Here is a 26,664-nt window from a genome sequence, read left to right as displayed (position 1 = left end):
CCCCCGCCCCCACAGCTCGAGCACCCGCCCCCACAGCTCGAGCACAGCGTGCTCTCCGCCGCAGCTGAGGCTTGTCCCCACTAATTAGATCTGCAGCCAAACCTGCACACCTGTCTCCACTCCCAATCAACCCCCTGTCTACATCTACTCTGGACTTCCCTTCACTCATCGTCAGTTCTTCCCTAAGAATGGCCTGCTCACGCCAGCCACTACCCCAACCCGCCAGGCTGAAACCCCCGGACTCTTCTTCCCTGTTTTTCCACCCCCCCCCTTCACTGTAAATAAATACCCTACGGGGCTTCACAGCATTCCGTCTCCATTGTCGTGTCCTTGAGCCCCCTCGCCCCGTGTCATAACATCAACATTCTCTGCAGCAAGGCGAGAGCGGTTTGCAGTGACAATGTCCCCAGCAGTGGAGAAAATTCTCTCACTTGCAACAGACGTTCCCGGGACACAGAGGTGTCTGTGCAACTTGTGCAACATGGGGGAACTTGCACCTGTTTGTCTTTCACCACATGAACGGATAAGCATCCACATGAATACATTCTGTTAGCTTGTAAGTGGTGACTTCCTCCTCAATGATCTGGGAAATGGACTTGAGCTGTTCATCTGCCTTGAAGACCGCCCCAAATAGCTCTGCCATTGCTGTCTTCTTCTGGGGAGGGGATGAGGATGGATTTTGTTCCTCTGTGGATGGCCCAGCTTTCTCTGCTTGACCCTGCAAGAATAATGACAAATGTTTATTTTATTTTTTTAATTAACAACTGTGATAAGGACTTAAAATATATAATAACAGCCATCTAAATCATAAAATCACACATGGTTAACTAAAAACATCAATCATGAATAATAAAGTGATAGACTACCTGCTGTTCATGCTCCAGAATGTCTGTGGTGAGATCCCTGTAGAGTCTGGCACGAGAGGCTTCATCAAGGGAAGGCAGGGATTTGAACCTAGGGTCCAGGGCTGTGGCTCTTTGGAGGTATGCTTGGAGATCAGGGTCTGTGTACCTCTTTTCCAGGTCCTGGGTAATGGCTGCTTTGGCTAGTTTGATGGCTGCACTGTCCTCATCTCCTGGTGCCATGGATTTCAGTATCATTTCCTTCAGGGGGAGTATCATTGATGTGGTGGGGGATGTTTCACTGCTCATGAGAGTGGTCACGGTTTTCAGTGGTTTTAGTAGGTCAATGACTTCTGCCAGTTTCTGTTCACTGTCAGACAACATCGCCATGTTCTTGGCAGAAACCTTAACACCTTTGTCTAGTAAGGCAGAGTAGATGGCGGGCTGCTGTTCCACATAGCGTTGCAACATGTCATGTGTTGTATTCCAACGAGTTGCGACATCGTGGATTAATTTGCGTTTTGGTAAGTCTAACATATCTTGTTTAATTGTCAGAATATGGTGGGCTGTGGTGCTTTTGTGGAAGAAAGTGACTGCATGTCTGATCTTACCCAGGAGGCGGGACACCGGGGTTATTGCCACTGCCTTCTTGGCGGCGAGATTTACGACGTGCGCAAAGCAGCCGATCTGTGGCCCCAGTCCACCAGCTTCATGGATCGCATTTACAATATTTGCTGCGTTGTCTGTTGTAACGGGAATTGTTATGTTTGGCCTCTCCAACTTCCACTCAGTCACTGCATTTGTTCCTCTGCCAGGTGCGCGCTGGTATGGCTTTCGTATAGTGGACGAGTTTGCAGTACTGCGCTCTTCATCTCCCAATCCAGTGACATGTAGTGGACCGTGACAGTGAGGTAACTCTCCGTTGCCCGGGAGGTCCAACCATCCGTAGTCAGTGCAAAGCTCTGTGTTTTTGCCAAATCGTCTTCAATGCCTCTGCGCGTTATTTGGTAAATACCGGGGATTATTTTGGTGCTGAATGATGTACGGGAGGGGACACTGTAACGGGGCTCGAGAGTTTTTATCAGATTTCGAAAACCCAAATCTCCAACCACCGAAAAGGGCTGCAAATCCTTTGCAATGAACATCCCCACTGCATTGGTTATTTTTTGGTGTTTCTCTGAAGTGGTAGTGTACGTCTGTCCGAACGCATCAGAGAGAGACTGCTGTCTGCTCACTGACGCTACCTGACTGGCTTTCCTGCTCCCAGTCAGTGTTATCGTTGAGTGGTAGCGGTAAATATGCTGGTTCATGTTAGAGGTGCATCCATTCGCATATGGCACACGCTTTAAGCAGAGCTTGCAGACAGTAATGTTTTTGTCCACTGTTTTTTCCCCCTTATTGTCATATTCAACGGGAAAAGCGAAATGACCCCACACCGCAGACTTGTAGGAATCCGTGGCTTCCTCAAACTGTTGCCTCTCAACTGGGTTCGCCATGTTTTCTAATCCGGTCGCCATCTTCACCTTTTTTTTCTCTAACAGTGTTTTTGTTTCTTCCCTGTGATTGGATATTAGGCAGCCAATTAGGCAGTAAGGATGTACAACTGCGTTCCAGACCAACTCGACCTCTGACCAAAGGCCGCGTTCGAGGCATTCACGCGGACGCTCCGGCGCTCTCAGAGCTAATTTACGAACGCGGCCAAATCGCAGCATAAACCGAAAACCGTCACGGTTCACTAGTGAATTGAGCCGTGGAACGCAAACCGTACCGTCCGTAAAAAAACCGAGAACCGTTGCACCCCTACTGCAAACCCTGTGCAGACATTCCAGAACAATCCCTTTCCGTCTACAACGGCTTGCAAGATGATTGAGTGCCAGCCCTTACGGTTGAAAAAGTCACAGTGGTATTCTCTTGGTGCCAAAATGGGGATGTGAGATCCGTCAATAGCACCAACACATTGTGGAACCCCCCATCTCTGCTCGAAGTAGTCAGCCATTTCCTCAAACTTTTCCTGGGTTGGAAGACGAATCAGTTCTGGTACTAGTATCGCTTCTACAGCAGCGCAGAAGTCTCTCACACACCGCCACACAGTTGTGATACTGACACCAAACAGATGTGATACACTTCTGTACTCTGAGTTGGTCGCCAATTTCCACAGTGCCATCGCTACTCTTTTGTTGAGGGGGACACACAAGCGGAAGGCTGTGTCTCGTCTCTCCATGGCTGGTCGAAGTTTATGGCACAGATACAGGAATGTTTCCTCCGACATTCTGAAATTCTGTACCCACTGTACATCGGTGAAATCAGGGACCACGAAATCCCACCACTCGTTAGCTCTGTTGATAGCCCACGCTGACGGGGCGCTGCGAAGATTTCGCAAAAACTGAAGCATCTGTAATAGATCAGAGATAAGTTAGATGTGTTTTGTAAATTCGGAATAAACCCAAAGGCAGTCATATACTAGAAATAGCCGTGAAGGATAACAAAACCCACCTGTGTTTGTTGATTACGCCGACGAACAAAGCCAACATCGTCGCTCCTTACGATAGCCCACATAAGTTTCTTTCTCTTTTCAGCATTCCTCTTTCGAGTATCCTTCCTTCTGTCTTCTCTCTTCTGTCTTCTCTCTTTTCTCTTCTTCTCCGACTCAATCAATGGCCAAATCGTTTCCTCTCTCTCTCTTTTTCTCTCTCCCTCTCTCTCTCTCTCTTCCTCTCTCTCTTCCTCTCTCTCTTCCTCTCTCTCTTTCTCTTTCTCTCCCAAAAACCACGGTTAATAATATACCACATGCCGAGGAAAAAGTATACGATAGCTTCAAGTTCCTCCATGTTGCTATTGTTGTGGCTGTGTTGTCTCGTGAAAATATACGTCACCACCATGACGCGCTTTTATGACGCGTAACTCCGCCTACTATCTCCTACTCCTCCTACTCGTTCCTGGTCTCTTGTGTATAGTGGAAAAGCGCCAATACCCAGAACTGTTCAAAAGCGCGCCGAAGCGAGCTGAGCCGAGCCGAGCCGGGCCCGATAGTGGAAAAGCGCCAATAGTTAGCCCTCGAAATGAAGCCATGGCTCGATGAAATATGAATTGGGATAGCCCTCCCCCTAAACGTGAACGCGCAAATCGAGCCATAGGGGTGAAAACGAAGGGCTAGGGGTGAATTGGGATTGGCCCCAAAACAGTCGCACTGTCGAGCCCTGCTTTACATACACATATGTTGTATAAGAAACTAGACTGACAACTTCTCATGAAATGCGCAACAGCGCAGCCTAAATATAAGCTAGTACAGTGTTTCCCAAACTGTGGGGCGTGGGGGGTACTGCAGGGGGGGCGTGAAAAACATAAATAAATACATTTATTATTATTTATTTATATTTGATGACGCCCTTAGTCTGTGTACTACGGTAGCAGTCGCACTGTTATTCTGTTCTTGTATGAAGGTACGTCCTAATGTGACGTCACTACGTTGACTGTCGAGTCTGTTGTCAGTCTGTGAATAAACTTACCGGAGACACGCGATTCATGTGCACCCAAGCTCAACACATATATACCATATATCTGCCATATATCATACTTTCGTTATATATCGAAAAATATAATGATAAATACATATAAAACGGAGGTATGATATATATGGCAGTCTCACACGCCTGTCACGTCTCCAGTACATTAGAACTTTGCATCCTTTGATACATATGGCGGGATGTAAGGATCTTGTAACTTCGCAAACAATGGCAACATTGAAATAGTTTACTCTATGTTCAACTGCCGTGGCGAAGTTAGTCACGTAGGTCTGGGTAGCTACCATTTCTAAAAGGGGGGTTATAATAATTAGTTAATTCATAAATCAATCAAAAACTACTACTTTCTTAATTTTGGGGGGATTTATAATACATGTGTATGCAACACATATATTAGTGTTCTTTGTTGACTACATTCTTCTACATGGAAAATCCTTGGGGGACATAGGGCTGTGGGAACATAGACACTCTCCCCTTGTTTCCAGTAGCTTAGCAGGGTGTACGAGATGCTTGGCGGTAGTCGGTCGATTTTAAAGAACTGGTAGGAACCTTGCACTTCCAAGATGATTTGGCGTTGTTTCATATGCTACATTTTTGTGGCATTGACTCTGAGAAAACTACTGAGTCACGTTAACACTATGCACAGTCGCAGCCCTGACCTTCCACTTGGTGTGTGGCATTAAACATGATACTAAACATGATATCTAGGACTGCTACATAATAATAATAATAGTAATAGTAATAGTAATAGTAATAGTAATAATAATAATATGTTGGACTTTTAAACTAATTATATATTGCCAGTTATTCTTGAAAAATATACTGTAACTTATACACTTTTTTGTAAACAACATAATTGTAAACAAACTATAGCTTCAAAACTATCATTTTGATCTTATGGATGGTCGTCCTTGCATCCACAGCTCTGTCTATGACTTTGAGAGTGGTTACATTTCTCCAGGCCCATCCCTCACCTGTTTACCAAATTGATGAAAGGTTATTTCACTAAATGACATAGTACCGTATTTTCCGGACTATAAGTCGCGGTTTTTTTCATACTTTGGCTGGTCCTGCGACTTATAGTCAGGTGCGACTTATATATCAATAATTCATAATCTCTGACTGACATGAACTGACATACGGTAATCTCTGACTGACATGAACCAAGGAGTAAATCCGCTAGCGCCTCATACACGATAGAATAGCCATTATACTTGACAATGTGGACATTAAACACGACAATGTGGACATTAAACATGATGTTATGGACCTTATACACAATGTTATGGACGTTAGAAACGATATTAAAGTCATTTATTCCTTCCAGAGGCTGTTTAACGTTGCAATGTTGTACCCGCGAGTAGCATTTTGCTACTTCCGGTAGCGCTTCATACGCGATAGAATAGCCATTATACTCGACAATGTGGACATTAAACACGACAATGTGGACATTAAACATGATGTTATGGACCTTATACACAATGTTATGGACGTTAGAAACGATATTAAAGTCATTTATTCCTTCCAGAGGCTGTTTAACGTTGCAATGTTGTACCCGCGAGTAGCATTTTGCTACTTCCGGTAGCGCTTCATACGCGATAGAATAGCCATTATACTCGACAATGTGGACATTAAACACGACAATGTGGACATTAAACATGATGTTATGGACCTTATACACAATGTTATGGACGTTAGAAACGATATTAAAGTCATTTATTACCTTTTAGAGGCTGTTCAAAGTTTCATTTTTCCTCCGCGACGCCATGTTGTTAGCCCCGCGCTAGCTAGCGGACTTTACACTCGATAATACAAGTATTCCTTAACCTTTCAGAAGAAGTTTCAACGTGAATTATGTCCTTCCTGGGCTTACAAATCCTCTCATGTCTCTTCACAGTGCCAGACTAGAGTCAAGCTCAACAGGGTCTTCTTTCCCCGCTGATTCCGCCAAGCCCGTTCCCTTGAACCATGCGACTTATAGTCCAGTGCGACTTATATGTGGTTTTTTCCTCTTCATGGCCCATTTTTGGCCTGCTGCGACTTATACTCGGGTGCGACTTATAGTCCGGAAAATACGGTATGTTGTATTATCAATGGTTACATAGTTTTTAGTGTACTGTTTACATCAATATATGCAATTCTTTGGCTGACGACACGGGGTGTATTATTATTATTATTGTTTTGTGTTGGCTCTCCTGTAAAATGTGTAAAATGTCACCAAGCCTGCGATATATGCAGGGGTGCACATAACTTTTTGGGGCCAGTGCTCAGAGGAGCACCTAGGGATGCTGCTTGGTGCTCCCCGAGCTCGCGAGTCACGACCCGTCCCACAGGATGGATGAAAAAGGTATACATGGATAACTTATATTAGCAAAACGACATTTATTCATAAATAAAGATGAACGAACAAATGATTGTGTGCAAAACAAAATAAACAAATGCAAAATCAAATGACTGCTCTTTAAGCATGAAAGTCTGTCAGACTCCTTTAAACACAATGAAATCAACTGACATCTCTTTAAGCACTAACTGAATGTCTGTTCTTTAAACACACTGAAATAAACGGACATCTCTTTAAGCACTGCTCTGTTCTGTAAACACTGAAATCAACTTTTCAACAAAAAGTTACAGCCTAAGCATGTATTTATGCTACAAGCTTAATCGTCATCATCACTGCTCTCTTGACTGCTGTAAATTATCACTGTCCTCAATTTCAACCATGGTAGAGGATGTTTTTTTTGTGATCAAATATTTTTTTTTTTTTTTTTTTGGGTGCGCAAAAGCGCCATCATGCGGCTGATCTGCCGCGCAGCATGCATTTTGGCGACGCATGCGCACTGGCGCACCAGTTATGTGCACCCCTGGATATATGCTTATGTATGTATGCTGCATACACTGGTGTGACATGATCGTAAGTTCACTGTATGTACACATACAGCACTATTCTGTTGCTATATTATAGAATTTAAATAGGCCAAATGGCCTACTGTGATGTCACAAAACCTCGTAACAACAGTGACATAAATGACAATGACAATAAAACACGTCAAGGTTCCAGAACTATGGTTTTTGAGTCAGTCATTAGCAAAGTCGTACAAGGGTTCCACACTGGCCATCAATGGACTCTTCTCTGTTGTCCATCTTAAACCCAGAGACACATAGGTAGATATAGACAACTATAGATTAGTTCTAGGTTCAGAGATAGGAAATGTTAGAATAGGTATAGCATAGCATAGAGTACAGCACAGTGTTTTATTTGTATAGTATAGTATAGTGGATAGTGTACATAGCCTTTATTTATGTAAACCAGCTCTTTTCCCTTCTTGTTTTTAGTTTTTTTCCTAGCACCAGGGGAGCCCCCCCTCCCAAATTTCGTTGTATGGTACCTGTACTATATCAATGACAATAAAGACCATTCATTCATTCATTCATTCATAGGTGATATTTAATCACAAATGGATTACCCCGAGGAGCCTGAACAGGAGGACCGCCTCTTGGAAGAGGAGTATGAAGAGAAGGAGGAGCAGATAGGAGAGGGTGAAAGAGAAGTGATGGAGGCCCAAGAAGAGGGGGAAGGAGAGGAAGCATTGGAGGAGGTGGAAGAAGAGGACCAGCCAAAATGTGGCTGGGCTGATCTCCCGGACTTGTGTCTTCACCAGGTGTTCAGGTGTCTGAGGGACAAGGACCGGGCACGGGCCACCTTGGTCTGCCGCCACTGGCACCACATCATGCGTTCCCCGTCCCTCTGGAGGGCCCGGACCTTCAGTTTCTCCGGCCGCGTCTCCACGAGGGGCCGCTCCGCTCCACGATGGATCCTCGAGATGGATCAGGCCGTCTGCTACGGCAGAGTTTACGGCCGCTACCTGGAACACCTGGAGGTCAATTTCTCCCAGTCACTCAACTGGCTTATGTCCCGCCGCCTCCAGCAGACCATGCGGACGTTCCTGGCTGCTCTCCGCCAGGCGGGCGGACGCCTGCGCTCGCTCACCATCCACCACATGGAGCTGGACCGTTCGGCCTGGTACCGGAGCGTCCGGACCGCCTTGGTCCGGAGCCTGACCTTCTACCTGCGGAGGGAGGGCTCTCACCTGGGGCACCTGAGCCTGCGAGGGGCACGTCTCAACCTGCCCCAGGGCCTGGAGGTGGTGGCGGCTGCCCAGCAGTATGTCCATCTGGGTCGGAGGCCCGGGATCGCCACCCTCAACCTGGAGGGCTTCTTCTCACAGCCGCTGGCGGTGTACATTAGTCCGGGCTTCACACAGGTCATCAACAAGTAGGTGTGGGTGTGGGTGTGGGTGTGGATGTAGGTGTGTGTGTGTGTGTGTGTGTGTCTGTGTGTGTGTGTGTGTGTTTGAGTGGCTCCTACATACTCTTGTTTATTAGCTACTCTTTTTTGACTTGTGTGTGTGTAACTGTGCATAATGTGCCTGCAAACACACACATACTTGTTGCAGTCTTTAAAACGCACCTTGATTTGATGTTGACCAGGTTCCGTGGCCTCTCCACCCTCACCCTCGACTACTCCTGTCTGTCCAACGAGCTCCTCGCCGGCCTGGCCGCGTCGTGCTGTTCCCTCCGCTCCTTCACCTTGCGCTGCCACATCCTTGAGCCGCATCTCCAGGTGATCTGGGGTGACTCTTGGTCTCACCTAGCCCGGCGCTGCCCAGACATGCAGGTCCAGATCTCTGTGAAACGGATCCTGAACCTGGACCATCTGGGTGGGATCCTGCTGAGAGAGATCCCTCTGAGGTCACTCAGTCTCACCAGCTGCTCACTCACCAGTGAACAGAACTGGAGTGCTAAGCCAGCTCTGAGCAGCTTGGTGCCCTGGTACAGCAACTGTCTACAGGTAAGGGGATTGGGAGGGCTCCATAGAAATAGAATGAGTAGAATACTCATAATGATAATACTGCTAGACTTTGTTAGACTTTGATTGCTGCTTTTATGACATGGTTTTATGTTTTGCTTTTGTGGTTGTTGTTTATTTCTTTTTTAAAAAGCGCTATAAATGTAATCAATTATAAGCATTATTATTATTCTTAGAATGGACATGGTCCCTCAGACTGACAAGGAATTGTTATATATAGTTGCTAGGGTAACCATTATTGCTGCAGGTGTAGAACACAGAGAGAAGTTAATTCAGAGGCGGGACTAATAGCACGCCTCATTTTACTGAACATTCCGATGTCAGTTGAGTTTAGTTGGTTGTTAATAAGGCTGTGAGATAAAACTTCCAAATGATGACCACAAGATGGCCGCCACTACACCCACCATGGAATGTTGATTTGAATGAGGATGTTTATTGTACTATATGGTATGCTCTGCTCTGTCAATACACAGTAGCAGTCAGCAGTGGAGTGTTGATAATGCTATAGGGGTGTTATTGAATATGTGAGCTCATTGTAATGAGGAACATGGGTTCATGTATACCATTGTATACCATTCATTGTAATTCATGGAATGGAATGAGGACTGGTGTTTTAATATGCATTACAATGAGCCCGATTTCTACCTCCACTAGCCTCCCCTGATGTCCCTTTCCTGTTCAGGCTCCTAGGGGTCCTAGAAATCTATTTAATGTAGTAGTGTCCTTGTTGTGGTTGTTATACCTCCCTTCAGAAGCTGAGCCTGGACCTGAAGAACAGCCATGAGTCGGTGGACGAGGAGCTGCTGGCGCTGGTTCTGATGTGCTCCAGGCTCACCTACCTCAAGGTCTGGGCCTTCCTGAACACCAGCTTCCTGGACCGGCTGCTGCAGAAACGCCTGGACAAGAAGACCATACTCAGAACCATCAAGGTGGGTCAGACCGCAGCTTGACCTGGGGGGTATTCCACCAACGTCGCTAAAGGAAAATCCAGGCTTATTTTTGATGAGTCTTGCGAGACCAGGGTCAGTGGTCTAGCGCCCGTCCTGAACACCCAGCCAGGAATGCCATCATAAGCTGTTATAAGTTATATTCTTAATCTAAAAGTCTAACATTTGTTGTACCAATCCCTGATTGCCCCTTTAATGTAAAAACAGGCAAACTCAAACGTGATCTGAATCATTGCAGAATGCCACTGTGGGTTAAAGCAACTGAGGACATTTGATGTGTTTGGAATATGTTTTATTGAGCAACGTCTGCCATGGTTTATACACTGCATGTGTATTAATGTAACCAGCCCAGGAGTCAGCTTCCTAAAGTAATACTTTATCGCTTTTGACAATCCAGAGCCACTTCTCTCCTAGACCAGAGTTGTTAATTGAACCCATTTCGTTGGTTTACGCACAGAAGATTGACCTGCAATTGTTACTCTCTTATTATGGTTTTGTACTACTTTTGAAACTGACCTCAGTGTGGTTTATAAAACGCATGTGTGACAATGTGAACAGTCCAGGTTTATAAACTGTGTACGTGTGTTCCAGGTGAGGATCTACGTCTACACCAACACACAGGATGAGGACGAACAGCTGGAGGACATCTATTTTCGTTACAGACAGCTCATCACCTCAGAGCTCAACTACTCTGCCATATCTTACCCCATGCTCTGAACGCACAGAAGACACTTCTGCTGCTACATATGTAACAGGGTTATAAATTATATTTAAGTTATAGGTTGAAGTTCATCAAAATCGTTTGCTTTTTTATCATTTTATAACAATCAGACCTGTAATGAGCAAATCTGTGCTATAGCAAAATCGGATTCTTTTATGGATAATGTCAACTTCCCTCTGCTAAAGTAATGAAATGATACATGACATGAGAAAAATGGCTTTGCCTTTGGTATCATCAATAAACTGTATTTCGAAATCAAATAAAGGTTCACAACAAAATACACACAACACAAATAACAATCCCCAACCAATCCCGTTTGTCCGCCATGCGAACCATAGCTTAATCAGAGAGAATGAGTCCCAACAACCCTAGCCTATTAGGTGGTTCCACTTGGTTCCATGCTGAATCAAAGTCATTTACTAGTCCAACGCAGGATGGAAAAATGTACGGCGCAAGGAGACTGATCAGTCCCAATTAAACCCCCCCAAAAATGCAATTGCACAAAAATCCAAACGAAAACAAAATAGATCGGTCTCACCCGCTCCTTGGAGAGATGTGGAACAGCGATGAGCGTCGAGCAGAATTGGCTTGGTCAACCCTTGCGATGACCCTTGCACAGACAACGGTGATAAAAAGAGTCTCTGTGATCTCCGTGGATAAACCCACTCGATTTCCCCGGATCAATCCCTCAAACCTTTGTCCGTCAGTCTGGTAACCTTAGCCGCTGCAATATTTAAACTGGCGCGACCTGGACATGACTCTCTCCCAAACATTTCTCTCAATTCTCCCTCAAACCACCTCCTTGACCCCTCCCTTATAGTGGACAGGTCCCTCCGAAAGTCGCGTCTTTCCCCTATTAACCCGTACATTGCCAATGGACATAGCATTCAACATAGACAGAAACCAATGACCTTTCACCACACATTACAAGTTTCTTTTTCATTTACCCACACCATATACAACTTTGAGGACATTTCATTTCAATAACCCCTTTCATAAGTTATTTTCTGGTTAATTAAATATAGTGCACCATATACATTTATGGCACATGTGGCAGTGCCACAGATCCCCCCCCCCCGCCGGAGGTACCGGGGTCTAAACCCCAAAGTAGGGCTTCAAATTGACAACATTCAGAGTGTCAACCTTTTGTGTCTGGTCGTTCCATTGGATTCTGTAATTCAGGGGACCTAACTTTCTCAGGACAGTGGCTGGACCTGACCATTTGGGCGCGAGCTTGGCTGAGAAGTAGTCTGACGCTTTTGAGAGAGGGTGTGTTCTGACCCAGACCAAATCTCCCTGCAGGAATTGTGCACCTCTCCTGAGGGCATTGTAATATTTGGCTTGTCTGGCTTGGCACACTCCCATCCTCTGTTTGACTTGTTTAGCTATTTCTTGTTGTCGTTCCAGGAGCTGATAGGGCGACTGCTGTGGTGACGGTGCTGTGGCTATGAGCCGCTCCAGTGGTCCCTTCAGAGTCCTCCCCAAAGTCAGCTCTGCTGGGGTTCTTCCGGTGGACTCGTGCATCGCTGAGTTGATGGCGAAGCGGAATTCACGTATCCACCGATCCCAGTTCTTGTGACACCCCTCAACATAAGAGGCGATCATGGTCTTAATTGTTCGGTTTGCCCTCTCTGTGAGGTTCGCTTGTGGGTGGTAGCTGGTGGTGAACTTCTGGGTCACTCCCCAGGTCTTGCAGAGATCGGCCATCACCTGACCTGTGAACTGTGGTCCACGATCTGAGACCAGTTGTCGGGGAACTCCAAACCTGGTGAAGATATCTTCTGTGAGAATGGCGGCGATGCGATGCGCCTTGCTGTCCTTCAGAGGGAACATCTCCACCCATCTGGTGAAATAATCCACCACCACAAGCAGGAAGATATTTCCCTTCTTGCTGCGGGGAAAGGGCCCCATCAGGTCCAGTCCCAGGGTGTCCCCAGGTTCTTCCACCTGAGTCGATTGCAGAAAGCCAGCTGGCTTCTGGTTGTCTGGTTTGTACTGCTGACAGGTGAGGCAGTTCTTGACGTGAGCCCAGACATCCTTCCGGACGGATGTCCACCAGGCCACTTCCAAGACCCGAAGAAGAGTCTTCAGCCTGCCCAAATGTCCCCCCAATGGATGATCATGGAAGTAATTCAGGAAGCATGGAATCAGACTCTTCGGGACAACCAGCTGGAACTTATCCCCCTCTCCTTTCACAGGGTTTCGTCGATAGAGTACTCCTTGAATCTTCACGAACCCGATGCGGTCCGACTTGTTAGGAGCCTCCAGGGAGCTGACATCAGGGTCCTTCTCCTGTGCCTCTGCTATCTCAGCCAGCGTCAGCGGTAGATCTGAGATGCAGGGTGAGGTGGCAATGGCTATGTACGATGTTGAGGTCTGAATAGGAGCAACGGCCCTGGATAAAGCATCTGGTACTATGTTCTGAAGGCCTTTCCGGTAATGCACGTTGAACTGGAACTGCTGGAGACGTAACGTCCATCGAGTTAGCCGAGAGGTGGTCTTTGGGCAATTGAATGCCCAAGTCAGTGCAGCATGGTCGGTAAACACCTCAAACTCGGTTCCCTCAAGGTAGTGTCGCCACTTCTCCACAGCCCACACCACAGCAAAACATTCCTTCTCTGAGGTGGAGTAGTTGCACTCAGCTCCTCAGATTTCACGTGATGCATAGGCTATCACTCTTTCTCCATCTTCCGTCGGTTGAGAGAGAACCGCCCCCAGTCCGACATCGCTCGCGTCTGTCTGAACATGGAATGGAAGGGCATGATTGGGCTGTACCAGGACAGGAGCATTCACTAGAGCCTTCTTCAACTGTTCACAGCTTTGTTGACACTCGTCTGTCCAGTCCCACTCCACATCCTTCCTTTTCAGTCTGTTCAACGGGGCAGCTAGGTCCGCAAAATGGGCTATGAACTTGTGATACCAGCCCCCCAAGCCGAGGAACCGTTGCAGTGATTTGATGTTGGTTGGAGTTGGATAGTTAGTCACCGCGTCGGTCTTGTCTGGATCCACCTTGACTCCTGCTCCTGAGACCACGTGCCCGAGGAATTTCAGCTGCCTGCTGAAGAAGCAACACTTCTTCATGTTTAGTGTCAGGTTGGCAGTGTGGAGTTTCTCCATTACCTTGTGCAGGTCCTTCTCATGTTGTTCAGGGGTTGAAGAGAACACGATGACATCATCGATGTAAACAAAGCACATCTTCCCTACCAACTCCCCCAGAACCTTCTCCATCAAGCGCTGGAACGTCGCGCCAGCGTTCTTCAATCCAAATGGCATGCAGTTGAATTGGTAGAGCCCCATTGGGGTGATGACCGCTGTCTTGGCTTTGCTTTCCCTTGCCATCGACACCTGCCAGTAACCTGACTTCAGATCCAAGGTGCTGAAGATGGCTGCGGAGTGCATAGACTCCAACACTTCGTGGATCAGGGGCATTGGGTAGGCATCAGAATGGGTTTTTGCGTTCACTCTTCTGTAGTCGACACAGAATCTCTTCGAGCCATCTGGCTTGGCCACCAGTACCACTGGGGCACCCCACGCCGACTGTGAAGGCTCTATAATGCCATCCCTAAGCATCTTCTCAACTTCATTTTCAATGATCTGTCTCGTGTGAGGGGATACTCTGTAGGCCTTGCAGCGCACTGGCACCTCATCAGTGGTGAAGATTCTGTGCTCCTCAACCCTGGTCTTCCCCAGATTCCCAGAACAGACTGTAGGCCATGCCTGTAGCACTGCGTGGACCTCTGGAGTATGGTCAGAGCAGGTCTGGGGGAAGAAGCCTGGTAGTATGAGCTCCCCACTTCGAAAGGATGTTGATGAGGGAACAGCCATGTACAGACTGGCTGGGGTGGCCTTGTTCCTTGCCTCCACCTCTCCGAGGGAGATGAAGGGGTAGTGTCTGTATCCGTTAGGAGTCTTCACCCCATAAACATTTGCTCCAAGGTCGATGATAGTAGACGTCTTTGTGAGAAAGTCAAGTCCCAGGATGCTAGCGAAGGATAGATCTTCATCAGCCAGAATGAATGTCTCCAGGGTCCACAGGTGGTCGTGCCAGTTGTACAGTAGCCGCACCTTGCCCATGGCACTGTGGGTCTTTCCATCAGCCAGAACAAAGGGCACAGTTGGATGTTCCTTGTGGAGGGCAGGAACTCTCCTAGGACCCCAAAGGCTTTAGGACTAGATGTTACAAAGGGCATGAGAAACGGACCCTGGGAATCCTTTTGCTCTTTAGTTACCATTGAGGTCAGGTTAATCTTGATTGTGTCTGTTGTGTGGTAGGCTGGGGAACAGCCTCTCAGTCGGATGACCACCGGAGAAATCCATGTAACCAATGGGGAGGACCCACTCTTGGTACTGTTGCACTTAGAGTGGGGCACATCATCTATCCGTCTCAAGATGGAGATTGGCAGTGTCCGAAGGGGGATGATTTTCACCTCTGCCTCTTTGGGGATGTAGATTTCAAAGTTGTCCAGGGTATGTATGCCCTGCATATTTCCTCACGTGCATCCAAAAGTATCTGTGTGCTGAGTGAAAGCGCTTGTCGTGTCGTTACTTCGAAATCAAATGTATATCTAGTTAGCCGGCTAGCATCACACAGCTGTGCAAGTGCATTTGACACAATGATATATAACAATCCCCAACCAATCCCGTTTAGTGTCAGGTTGGCAGTGTGGAGTTTCTCCATTACCTTGTGCAGGTCCTTCTCATGTTGTTCAGGGGTTGAAGAGAACACGATGACATCATCGATGTAAACAAAGCACATCTTCCCTACCAACTCCCCCAGAACCTTCTCCATCAAGCGCTGGAACGTCGCGCCAGCGTTCTTCAATCCAAATGGCATGCAGTTGAATTGGTAGAGCCCCATTGGGGTGATGACCGCTGTCTTGGCTTTGCTTTCCCTTGCCATCGACACCTGCCAGTAACCTGACTTCAGATCCAAGGTGCTGAAGATGGCTGCGGAGTGCATAGACTCCAACACTTCGTGGATCAGGGGCATGAGAAACGGACCCTGGGAATCCTTTTGCTCTTTAGTTACCATTGAGGTCAGGTTAATCTTTTTTTTTTTTTTTTTTTTTTTTTTTGCATAGGTACACAAAACATTACTTTATTTTTGTTACAGCTCCAACAACGAAAAATGAACTGTACTGTAAAATTGTAATGAAAACATTTGACATTGATGAAATGAACAATTCCATAGCAAGAGCATACTGGAGTAAGTCAAGGTAAATCATAACTCATTCTTATTGGAACCTCTATTTAATGTCACACAATTCAGCACTGTCTCCATAGTAGTACAGACAGATTTAATACTTTGAAGTATTCTTTTTTGGCTACTTTACTTTCAAACAGCTTTCAAACATTTATAATGGCCCCTAATTCTAAAGTTTGCTAGCAAACCAACTGAGAAGTTTTAACTGCCTAGTGTGTTGATACATGTGTGTGTGTACAAGTGTGTCTTATCATTGCTAGCTGCAATTAACCAAATGAACAAAGGCAGAAGAAATATCAGAAATAATATTCACTACTTGACTCATGATTCATGTAATAAATCTCACACTATGAAGTCAAGTGTATTAAGAACAATAACAAATAAAAAGAAGATGGGGAAGATAAATCTCTAATAATTAGGACGAGGAGGTAAAGTTTCACCAAAGATAAGGATCCCCTGACTGATGAGAATATCATCAAATTGGCGCATATAACCTTGTTCTAGATTTACAATAACCTTGTTCTAGATTTACAATAACCTTGTTCTAGATTTACAAAAAACCTTGTTCTAGATTTACAATAACCTTGTTCTAGATTTACAATAACCTTGTTCTAGATTTACACAGTTCACAATCTGAGAGCTAGTCGTGTGAGAATCATAGATGAGAGAAATAAATCTCTCAGGACAAAATGACAGAATGTATTTGATTTGTACAGAATAGTAGGACAATATAAAGCAAGACTGCATGGGGATCCCCTAGAAAAGTTAACACAGCTCAGCCTCATTCCCATAGCCACAAAGCACAAACCCAGGATAGAGGGCCTGAGTGAATGTGGTCTGGACTCTGTGGAGAAGGGTCATTGTGTCAGAGACATTGTAGAATGACAGAATACCTGCCCTGTGATCCAGGTACACTCCAACTCTGGAGCACAGAGACCCTGAGACTTTCGTCTTAACACCATTGTGTCTTAACCAATATTCACCATTGGAGTACCCTAAACACCAGGATCTTTCATTGTATCCAAAACCAGTCTCATTATTGTATCCTGTTTTGCTGATATCTTTATATGATACTGCTATATAGACTGGCTTTCCAGTCCACTCAACCTCCCAATAACAGTGTCCAGACAGACCCTCTTGGCAGAGCACCTGACACAAGCCAGTGAATCTCTCCGGATGGTCTGGATATGGCTGGACTTCACGTGTAAAAGTCACTTTTCTATTCTTCTTAGACAGACACAGGAATTTGTTTGCTGTGTCTGGGTCTAGTGTCAGCTGGTGCAAATATTGTAAGAACCAAGTTCTGGTCTTGGGCTCTGGTGGCAATAAAACACCCACTGCATGGACTGTTGCGGAGATCTGGGGTAATTCCCCTTTAAGGATGTCCTCCAGTTTCACTCTCAGCTTAGACACAGCCACACTCAATTCTTCAAAGTGCAGCAGTGGACTGATGAGAATGCTGGGAAAGTCTGGAGACACACTGGGACTGGAGAGAGATTGATAACTCTGGAGGAAATTGATGTGATCCTCTGTGTCTAAAAGCTGCTCCTGCTCAGCATGTCTCCTTCTCAGCTCAGCGATCTCCTGCTCCAATTGTTCCAGAAGTCCTTCAGCCTGACTCACTGCTGCCTCCTACTGGGCTCTGATCAGCTCCTTTATCTCAGAGTGCCTTCTCTCAATAGAGCGGATCAGCTCAGTAAAGATCCTCTCACTGTCCTCCACTGCTGTGTCTGCAAAGTGTTTGAAAGACTCCACAGCCTGTTGGAGCTCCTTCAGTTCCTTGTCTTTCTCTTGGACTCTCTGCTGGATGTCCTGCTGACTTATTCCAAGATACGTCTGTTTCTCAGTCCATTCTGCAGCAGTTGAGACTGTATCATGGCCTTTATGCTCAGTCATGGAACACAGATGACAGATACATTGCTGATCAGTACGGCAGAAAACCTCCAGCAGTTTGTTATGACGAGAGCAGATCTTCTCCTGCAGTTGTGCGGAGGCCTTCAACAGCTTGTGCTTTTTAAAGGCAGGAGATTTGTAGTGAGGCTGGAGGTGAGTCTCACAGAAAGAGGCCAGACAAACCAGACAGGACATGAGAGCTTTCTGTTTTCTTTCAGTGCAGAAATCACAGGCCACATCTTCAGGTCCAGCATAGCTCAGAGGAAGGGCTGGGGCTGGAACAGGGGCAGAGGAAATAGTGTGGTGTTGTGTCTCCTTCAGTTTCTCCACCACTTCAGCCAGCATGTTATTTTTCCTAAGTAAGAGCAGGCCTTGGTGTGAAGGTCTGCCTGCACTGGGGGCAGCTGTAGACGCCCTCCAGACCATCCCGATCCCAGCAGCCCTGAATACAGCTGGTACAGTAACTGTGTCCACAGGGGATAGTGACTGGCTCCTTCAGTAGGTCCAGACAGATGGGACAACAGAACTGGTCCTGGTCCAGAAGAACTCCCTGCTGAGCCATTTTACTGTACTGTTTACTTCACTGTTGCACACAGAAATAGAATGAGCATTCACAGCATACACTGGCTCTCACGACACACCTCTCCTCATCATGGCTCATTGCCGTCTCGAGGTCAGGTTAATCTTGATTGTGTCTGTTGTGTGGTAGGCTGGGGAACAGCCTCTCAGTCGGATGACCACCGGAGAAATCCATGTAACCAATGGGGAGGACCCACTCTTGGTACTGTTGCACTTAGAGTGGGGCACATCATCTATCCGTCTCAAGATGGAGATTGGCAGTGTCCGAAGGGGGATGATTTTCACCTCTGCCTCTTTGGGGATGTAGATTTCAAAGTTGTCCAGGGTATGTATGCCCTGCATATTTCCTCACGTGCATCCAAAAGTATCTGTGTGCTGAGTGAAAGCGCTTGTCGTGTCGTTACTTCGAAATCAAATGTATATCTAGTTAGCCGGCTAGCATCACACAGCTGTGCAAGTGCATTTGACACAATGATATATAACAATCCCCAACCAATCCCGTTTAGTGTCAGGTTGGCAGTGTGGAGTTTCTCCATTACCTTGTGCAGGTCCTTCTCATGTTGTTCAGGGGTTGAAGAGAACACGGATGACATCATCGATGTAAACAAAGCACATCTTCCCTACCAACTCCCCCAGAACCTTCTCCATCAAGCGCTGGAACGTCGCGCCAGCGTTCTTCAATCCAAATGGCATGCAGTTGAATTGGTAGAGCCCCATTGGGGTGATGACCGCTGTCTTGGCTTTGCTTTCCCTTGCCATCGACACCTGCCAGTAACCTGACTTCAGATCCAAGGTGCTGAAGATGGCTGCGGAGTGCATAGACTCCAACACTTCGTGGATCAGGGGCATGAGAAACGGACCCTGGGAATCCTTTTGCTCTTTAGTTACCATTGAGGTCAGGTTAATCTTTTTTTTTTTTTTTTTTTTTTGCATAGGTACACAAAACATTACTTTATTTTTGTTACAGCTCCAACAATGAAAAATGAACTGTACTGTAAAATTGTAATGAAAACATTTGACATTGATGAAATTAACAATTCCATAGCAAGAGCATACTGGAGTAAGTCAAGGTAAATCATAACTCATTCTTATTGGAACCTCTATTTAATGTCACACAATTCAGCACTGTCTCCATAGTAGTACAGACAGATTTAATACTTTGAAGTATTCTTTTTTGGCTACTTTACTTTCAAACAGCTTTCAAACATTTATAATGGCCCCTAATTCTAAAGTTTGCTAGCAAACCAACTGAGAAGTTTTAACTGCCTAGTGTGTTGATACATGTGTGTGTGTACAAGTCTTATCATTGCTAGCTGCAATTAACCAAATGAACAAAGGCAGAAGAAATATCAGAAATAATATTCACTACTTGACTCATGATTCATGTAATAAATCTCACACTATGAAGTCAAGTGTATTAAGAAAAATAACAAATAAAAAGAAGATGGGGAAGATAAATCTCTAATAATTAGGACGAGGAGGTAAAGTTTCACCAAAGATAAGGATCCCCTGACTGATGAGAATATCATCAAATTGGCGCATATAACCTTGTTCTAGATTTACAATAACATTGTTCTAGATTTACAATAACCTTGTTCTAGATTTACAAAAAACCTTGTTCTAGATTTACAATAACCGTGTTCTAGATTTACAATAACCTTGTTCTAGATTTACACAGTTCACAATCTGAGAGCTAGTCGTGTGAGAATCATAGATGAGAGAAATAAATCTCTCAGGACAAAATGACAGAATGTATTTGATTTGTACAGAATAGTAGGACAATATAAAGCAAGACTGCATGGGGATCCCCTAGAAAAGTTAACACAGCTCAGCCTCATTCCCATAGCCACAAAGCACAAACCCAGGATAGAGGGCCTGAGTGAATGTGGTCTGGACTCTGTGGAGAAGGGTCATTGTGTCAGAGACATTGTAGAATGACAGAATACCTGCCCTGTGATCCAGGTACACTCCAACTCTGGAGCACAGAGACCCTGAGACTTTCGTCTTAACACCATTGTGTCTTAACCAATATTCACCATTGGAGTACCCTAAACACCAGGATCTTTCATTGTATCCAAAACCAGTCTCATTATTGTATCCTGTTTTGCTGATATCTTTATATGATACTGCTATATAGACTGGCTTTCCAGTCCACTCAACCTCCCAATAACAGTGTCCAGACAGACCCTCTTGGCAGAGCACCTGACACAAGCCAGTGAATCTCTCCGGATGGTCTGGATATGGCTGGACTTCACGTGTAAAAGTCACTTTTCTATTCTTCTTAGACAGACACAGGAATTTGTTTGCTGTGTCTAGGTCTAGTGTCAGCTGGTGCAAATATTGTAAGAACCAAGTTCTGGTCTTGGGCTCTGGTGGCAATAAAACACCCACTGCATGGACTGTTGCGGAGATCTCGGGTAATTCCCCTTTAAGGATGTCCTCCAGTTTCCCTCTCAGCTTAGACACAGCCACACTCAATTCTCCAAAGTGCAGCAGTGGACTGATGAGAATGCTGGGAAAGTCTGGAGACACACTGGGACTGGAGAGAGATTGATAACTCTGGAGGAAATTGATGTGATCCTCTGTGTCTAAAAGCTGCTCCTGCTCAGCATGTCTCCTTCTCAGCTCAGCGATCTCCTGCTCCAATTGTTCCAGAAGTCCTTCAGCCTGACTCACTGCTGCCTCCTGCTGGGCTCTGATCAGCTCCTTTATCTCAGAGTGCCTTCTCTCAATAGAGCGGATCAGCTCAGTAAAGATCCTCTCACTGTCCTCCACTGCTGTGTCTGCAAAGTGTTTGAAAGACTCCACAGCCTGTTGGAGCTCCTTCAGTTCCTTGTCTTTCTCTTGGACTCTCTGCTGGATGTCCTGCTGACTTATTCCAAGATACGTCTGTTTCTCAGTCCATTCTGCAGCAGTTGAGACTGTATCATGGCCTTTATGCTCAGTCATGGAACACAGATGACAGATACATTGCTGATCAGTACGGCAGAAAACCTCCAGCAGTTTGTTATGACGAGAGCAGATCTTCTCCTGCAGTTGTGCGGAGGCCTTCAACAGCTTGTGCTTTTTAAAGGCAGGAGATTTGTAGTGAGGCTGGAGGTGAGTCTCACAGAAAGAGGCCAGACAAACCAGACAGGACATGAGAGCTTTCTGTTTTCTTTCAGTGCAGAAATCACAGGCCACATCTTCAGGTCCAGCATAGCTCAGAGGAAGGGCTGGGGCTGGAACAGGGGCAGAGGAAATAGTGTGGTGTTGTGTCTCCTTCAGTTTCTCCACCACTTCAGCCAGCATGTTATTTTTCCTAAGTAAGAGCAGGCCTTGGTGTGAAGGTCTGCCTGCACTGGGGGCAGCTGTAGACGCCCTCCAGACCATCCCGATCCCAGCAGCCCTGAATACAGCTGGTACAGTAACTGTGTCCACAGGGGATAGTGACTGGCTCCTTCAGTAGGTCCAGACAGATGGGACAACAGAACTGGTCCTGGTCCAGAAGAACTCCCTGCTGAGCCATTTTACTGTACTGTTTACTTCACTGTTGCACACAGAAATAGAATGAGCATTCACAGCATACACTGGCTCTCACGACACACCTCTCCTCATCATGGCTCATTGCCGTCTCGAGGTCAGGTTAATCTTGATTGTGTCTGTTGTGTGGTAGGCTGGGGAACAGCCTCTCAGTCGGATGACCACCGGAGAAATCCATGTAACCAATGGGGAGGACCCACTCTTGGTACTGTTGCACTTAGAGTGGGGGCACATCATCTATCCGTCTCAAGATGGAGATTGGCAGTGTCCGAAGGGGGATGATTTTCACCTCTGCCTCTTTGGGGATGTAGATTTCAAAGTTGTCCAGGGTATGTATGCCCTGCATATTTCCTCACGTGCATCCAAAAGTATCTGTGTGCTGAGTGAAAGCGCTTGTCGTGTCGTTACTTCGAAATCAAATGTATATCTAGTTAGCCGGCTAGCATCACACAGCTGTGCAAGTGCATTTGACACAATGATATATAACAATCCCCAACCAATCCCGTTTAGTGTCAGCTTGGCAGTGTGGAGTTTCTCCATTACCTTGTGCAGGTCCTTCTCATGTTGTTCAGGGGTTGAAGAGAACACGATGACATCATCGATGTAAACAAAGCACATCTTCCCTACCAACTCCCCCAGAACCTTCTCCATCAAGCGCTGGAACGTCGCGCCAGCGTTCTTCAATCCAAATGGCATGCAGTTGAATTGGTAGAGCCCCATTGGGGTGATGACCGCTGTCTTGGCTTTGCTTTCCCTTGCCATCGACACCTGCCAGTAACCTGACTTCAGATCCAAGGTGCTGAAGATGGCTGCGGAGTGCATAGACTCCAACACTTCGTGGATCAGGGGCATGAGAAACGGACCCTGGGAATCCTTTTGCTCTTTAGTTACCATTGAGGTCAGGTTAATCCTTTTTTTTTTTTTTTGCATAGGTACACAAAACATTACTTTATTTTTGTTACAGCTCCAACAACGAAAAATGAACTGTACTGTAAAATTGTAATGAAAACATTTGACATTGATGAAATGAACAATTCCATAGCAAGAGCATACTGGAGTAAGTCAAGGTAAATCATAACTCATTCTTATTGGAACCTCTATTTAATGTCACACAATTCAGCACTGTCTCCATAGTAGTACAGACAGATTTAATACTTTGAAGTATTCTTTTTTGGCTACTTTACTTTCAAACAGCTTTCAAACATTTATAATGGCCCCTAATTCTAAAGTTTGCTAGCAAACCAACTGAGAAGTTTTAACTGCCTAGTGTGTTGATACATGTGTGTGTGTACAAGTGTGTCTTATCATTGCTAGCTGCAATTAACCAAATGAACAAAGGCAGAAGAAATATCAGAAATAATATTCACTACTTGACTCATGATTCATGTAATAAATCTCACACTATGAAGTCAAGTGTATTAAGAAAAATAACAAATAAAAAGAAGATGGGGAAGATAAATCTCTAATAATTAGGACGAGGAGGTAAAGTTTCACCAAAGATAAGGATCCCCTGACTGATGAGAATATCATCAAATTGGCGCATATAACCTTGTTCTAGATTTACAATAACCTTGTTCTAGATTTACAATAACCTTGTTCTAGATTTACAAAAAACCTTGTTCTAGATTTACAATAACCGTGTTCTAGATTTACAATAACCTTGTTCTAGATTTACACAGTTCACAATCTGAGAGCTAGTCGTGTGAGAATCATAGATGAGAGAAATAAATCTCTCAGGACAAAATGACAGAATGTATTTGATTTGTACAGAATAGTAGGACAATATAAAGCAAGACTGCATGGGGATCCCCTAGAAAAGTGAACACAGCTCAGCCTCATTCCCATAGCCACAAAGCACAAACCCAGGATAGAGGGCCTGAGTGAATGTGGTCTGGACTCTGTGGAGAAGGGTCATTGTGTCAGAGACATTGTAGAATGACAGAATACCTGCCCTGTGATCCAGGTACACTCCAACTCTGGAGCACAGAGACCCTGAGACTTTCGTCTTAACACCATTGTGTCTTAACCAATATTCACCATTGGAGTACCCTAAACACCAGGATCTTTCATTGTATCCAAAACCAGTCTCATTATTGTATCCTGTTTTGCTGATATCTTTATATGATACTGCTATATAGACTGGCTTTCCAGTCCACTCAACCTCCCAATAACAGTGTCCAGACAGACCCTCTTGGCAGAGCACCTGACACAAGCCAGTGAATCTCTCCGGATGGTCTGGATATGGCTGGACTTCACGTGTAAAAGTCACTTTTCTATTCTTCTTAGACAGACACAGGAATTTGTTTGCTGTGTCTGGGTCTAGCGTCAGCTGGTGCAAATATTGTAAGAACCAAGTTCTGGTCTTGGGCTCTGGTGGCAATAAAACACCCACTGCATGGACTGTTGCGGAGATCTGGGGTAATTCACCTTTAAGGATGTCCTCCAGTTTCCCTCTCAGCTTAGACACGGCCACACTCAATTCTCCAAAGTGCAGCAGTGGACTGATGAGAATGCTGGGAAAGTCTGGAGACACACTGGGACTGGAGAGAGATTGATAACTCTGGAGGAAATTGATGTGATCCTCTGTGTCTAAAAGCTGCTCCTGCTCAGCATGTCTCCTTCTCAGCTCAGCGATCTCCTGCTCCAATTGTTCCAGAAGTCCTTCAGCCTGACTCACTGCTGCCTCCTGCTGGGCTCTGATCAGCTCCTTTATCTCAGAGTGCCTTCTCTCAATAGAGCGGATCAGCTCAGTAAAGATCCTCTCACTGTCCTCCACTGCTGTGTCTGCAAAGTGTTTGAAAGACTCCACAGCCTGTTGGAGCTCCTTCAGTTCCTTGTCTTTCTCTTGGACTCTCTGCTGGATGTCCTGCTGACTTATTCCAAGATACGTCTGTTTCTCAGTCCATTCTGCAGCAGTTGAGACTGTATCATGGCCTTTATGCTCAGTCATGGAACACAGATGACAGATACATTGCTGATCAGTACGGCAGAAAACCTCCAGCAGTTTGTTATGACGAGAGCAGATCTTCTCCTGCAGTTGTGCGGAGGCCTTCAACAGCTTGTGCTTTTTAAAGGCAGGAGATTTGTAGTGAGGCTGGAGGTGAGTCTCACAGAAAGAGGCCAGACAAACCAGACAGGACATGAGAGCTTTCTGTTTTCTTTCAGTGCAGAAATCACAGGCCACATCTTCAGGTCCAGCATAGCTCAGAGGAAGGGCTGGGGCTGGAACAGGGGCAGAGGAAATAGTGTGGTGTTGTGTCTCCTTCAGTTTCTCCACCACTTCAGCCAGCATGTTATTTTTCCTAAGTAAGAGCAGGCCTTGGTGTGAAGGTCTGCCTGCACTGGGGGCAGCTGTAGACGCCCTCCAGACCATCCCGATCCCAGCAGCCCTGAATACAGCTGGTACAGTAACTGTGTCCACAGGGGATAGTGACTGGCTCCTTCAGTAGGTCCAGACAGATGGGACAACAGAACTGGTCCTGGTCCAGAAGAACTCCCTGCTGAGCCATTTTACTGTACTGTTTACTTCACTGTTGCACACAGAAATAGAATGAGCATTCACAGCATACACTGGCTCTCACGACACACCTCTCCTCATCATGGCTCATTGCCGTCTCGAGGTCAGGTTAATCTTGATTGTGTCTGTTGTGTGGTAGGCTGGGGAACAGCCTCTCAGTCGGATGACCACCGGAGAAATCCATGTAACCAATGGGGAGGACCCACTCTTGGTACTGTTGCACTTAGAGTGGGGCACATCATCTATCCGTCTCAAGATGGAGATTGGCAGTGTCCGAAGGGGGATGATTTTCACCTCTGCCTCTTTGGGGATGTAGATTTCAAAGTTGTCCAGGGTATGTATGCCCTGCATATTTCCTCACGTGCATCCAAAAGTATCTGTGTGCTGAGTGAAAGCGCTTGTCGTGTCGTTACTTCGAAATCAAATGTATATCTAGTTAGCCGGCTAGCATCACACAGCTGTGCAAGTGCATTTGACACAATGATATATAACAATCCCCAACCAATCCCGTTTAGTGTCAGGTTGGCAGTGTGGAGTTTCTCCATTACCTTGTGCAGGTCCTTCTCATGTTGTTCAGGGGTTGAAGAGAACACGATGACATCATCGATGTAAACAAAGCACATCTTCCCTACCAACTCCCCCAGAACCTTCTCCATCAAGCGCTGGAACGTCGCGCCAGCGTTCTTCAATCCAAATGGCATGCAGTTGAATTGGTAGAGCCCCATTGGGGTGATGACCGCTGTCTTGGCTTTGCTTTCCCTTGCCATCGACACCTGCCAGTAACCTGACTTCAGATCCAAGGTGCTGAAGATGGCTGCGGAGTGCATAGACTCCAACACTTCGTGGATCAGGGGCATTGGGTAGGCATCAGAATGGGTTTTTGCGTTCACTCTTCTGTAGTCGACACAGAATCTCTTCGAGCCATCTGGCTTGGCCACCAGTACCACTGGGGCACCCCACGCCGACTGTGAAGGCTCTATAATGCCATCCCTAAGCATCTTCTCAACTTCATTTTCAATGATCTGTCTCGTGTGAGGGGATACTCTGTAGGC

At 45.9% G+C, this 26,664-nt stretch overlaps 2 protein-coding genes and 2 pseudogenes across 4 annotated transcripts in view; 1 reads left to right on the top strand and 3 right to left on the bottom strand.

Moving 5' to 3' along the window:
* LOC308164231 (F-box only protein 39-like) overlaps positions 1–26,664 on the bottom strand; it is a gene marked incomplete at both ends in the record, with an annotated part of 185,236 nt that overhangs the window by 149,691 nt on the left and 8,881 nt on the right. The gene's annotated exons all lie outside the window — the stretch shown is intronic.
* On the top strand, positions 7,819–10,894 carry LOC308163488 (F-box only protein 39-like; the record flags this gene model as incomplete). Its single annotated transcript, XM_080537668.1, has 4 exons — positions 7,819–8,636; positions 8,852–9,212; positions 9,983–10,159; positions 10,769–10,894. 4 exons carry the CDS (start codon positions 7,819–7,821, stop codon positions 10,892–10,894), a joined length of 1,482 nt encoding a protein of 493 aa, XP_080393794.1.
* Positions 16,690–22,081, bottom strand: LOC308163487 (annotated as a pseudogene). Its single transcript has 3 exons — positions 20,397–22,081; positions 19,198–19,403; positions 16,690–18,565 (listed from the first exon to the last, which is right to left on the bottom strand). The product of its transcript is annotated as an uncharacterized misc_RNA (transcript).
* Positions 23,906–25,604, bottom strand: LOC308163486 (tripartite motif-containing protein 16-like protein; annotated as a pseudogene). The gene has a single exon. The product of its transcript is annotated as a tripartite motif-containing protein 16-like protein (transcript).

The sequence above is a fragment of the Nansenia antarctica genome (assembly GCF_963989245.1).
Source record: "Nansenia antarctica genome assembly, chromosome: 8".
NCBI lineage: Eukaryota > Metazoa > Chordata > Actinopteri > Argentiniformes > Microstomatidae > Nansenia > Nansenia antarctica.
The sequence above is the reverse complement of the archived record's forward strand: the minus strand, read 5'-3'. Positions and strand labels throughout refer to the sequence as shown.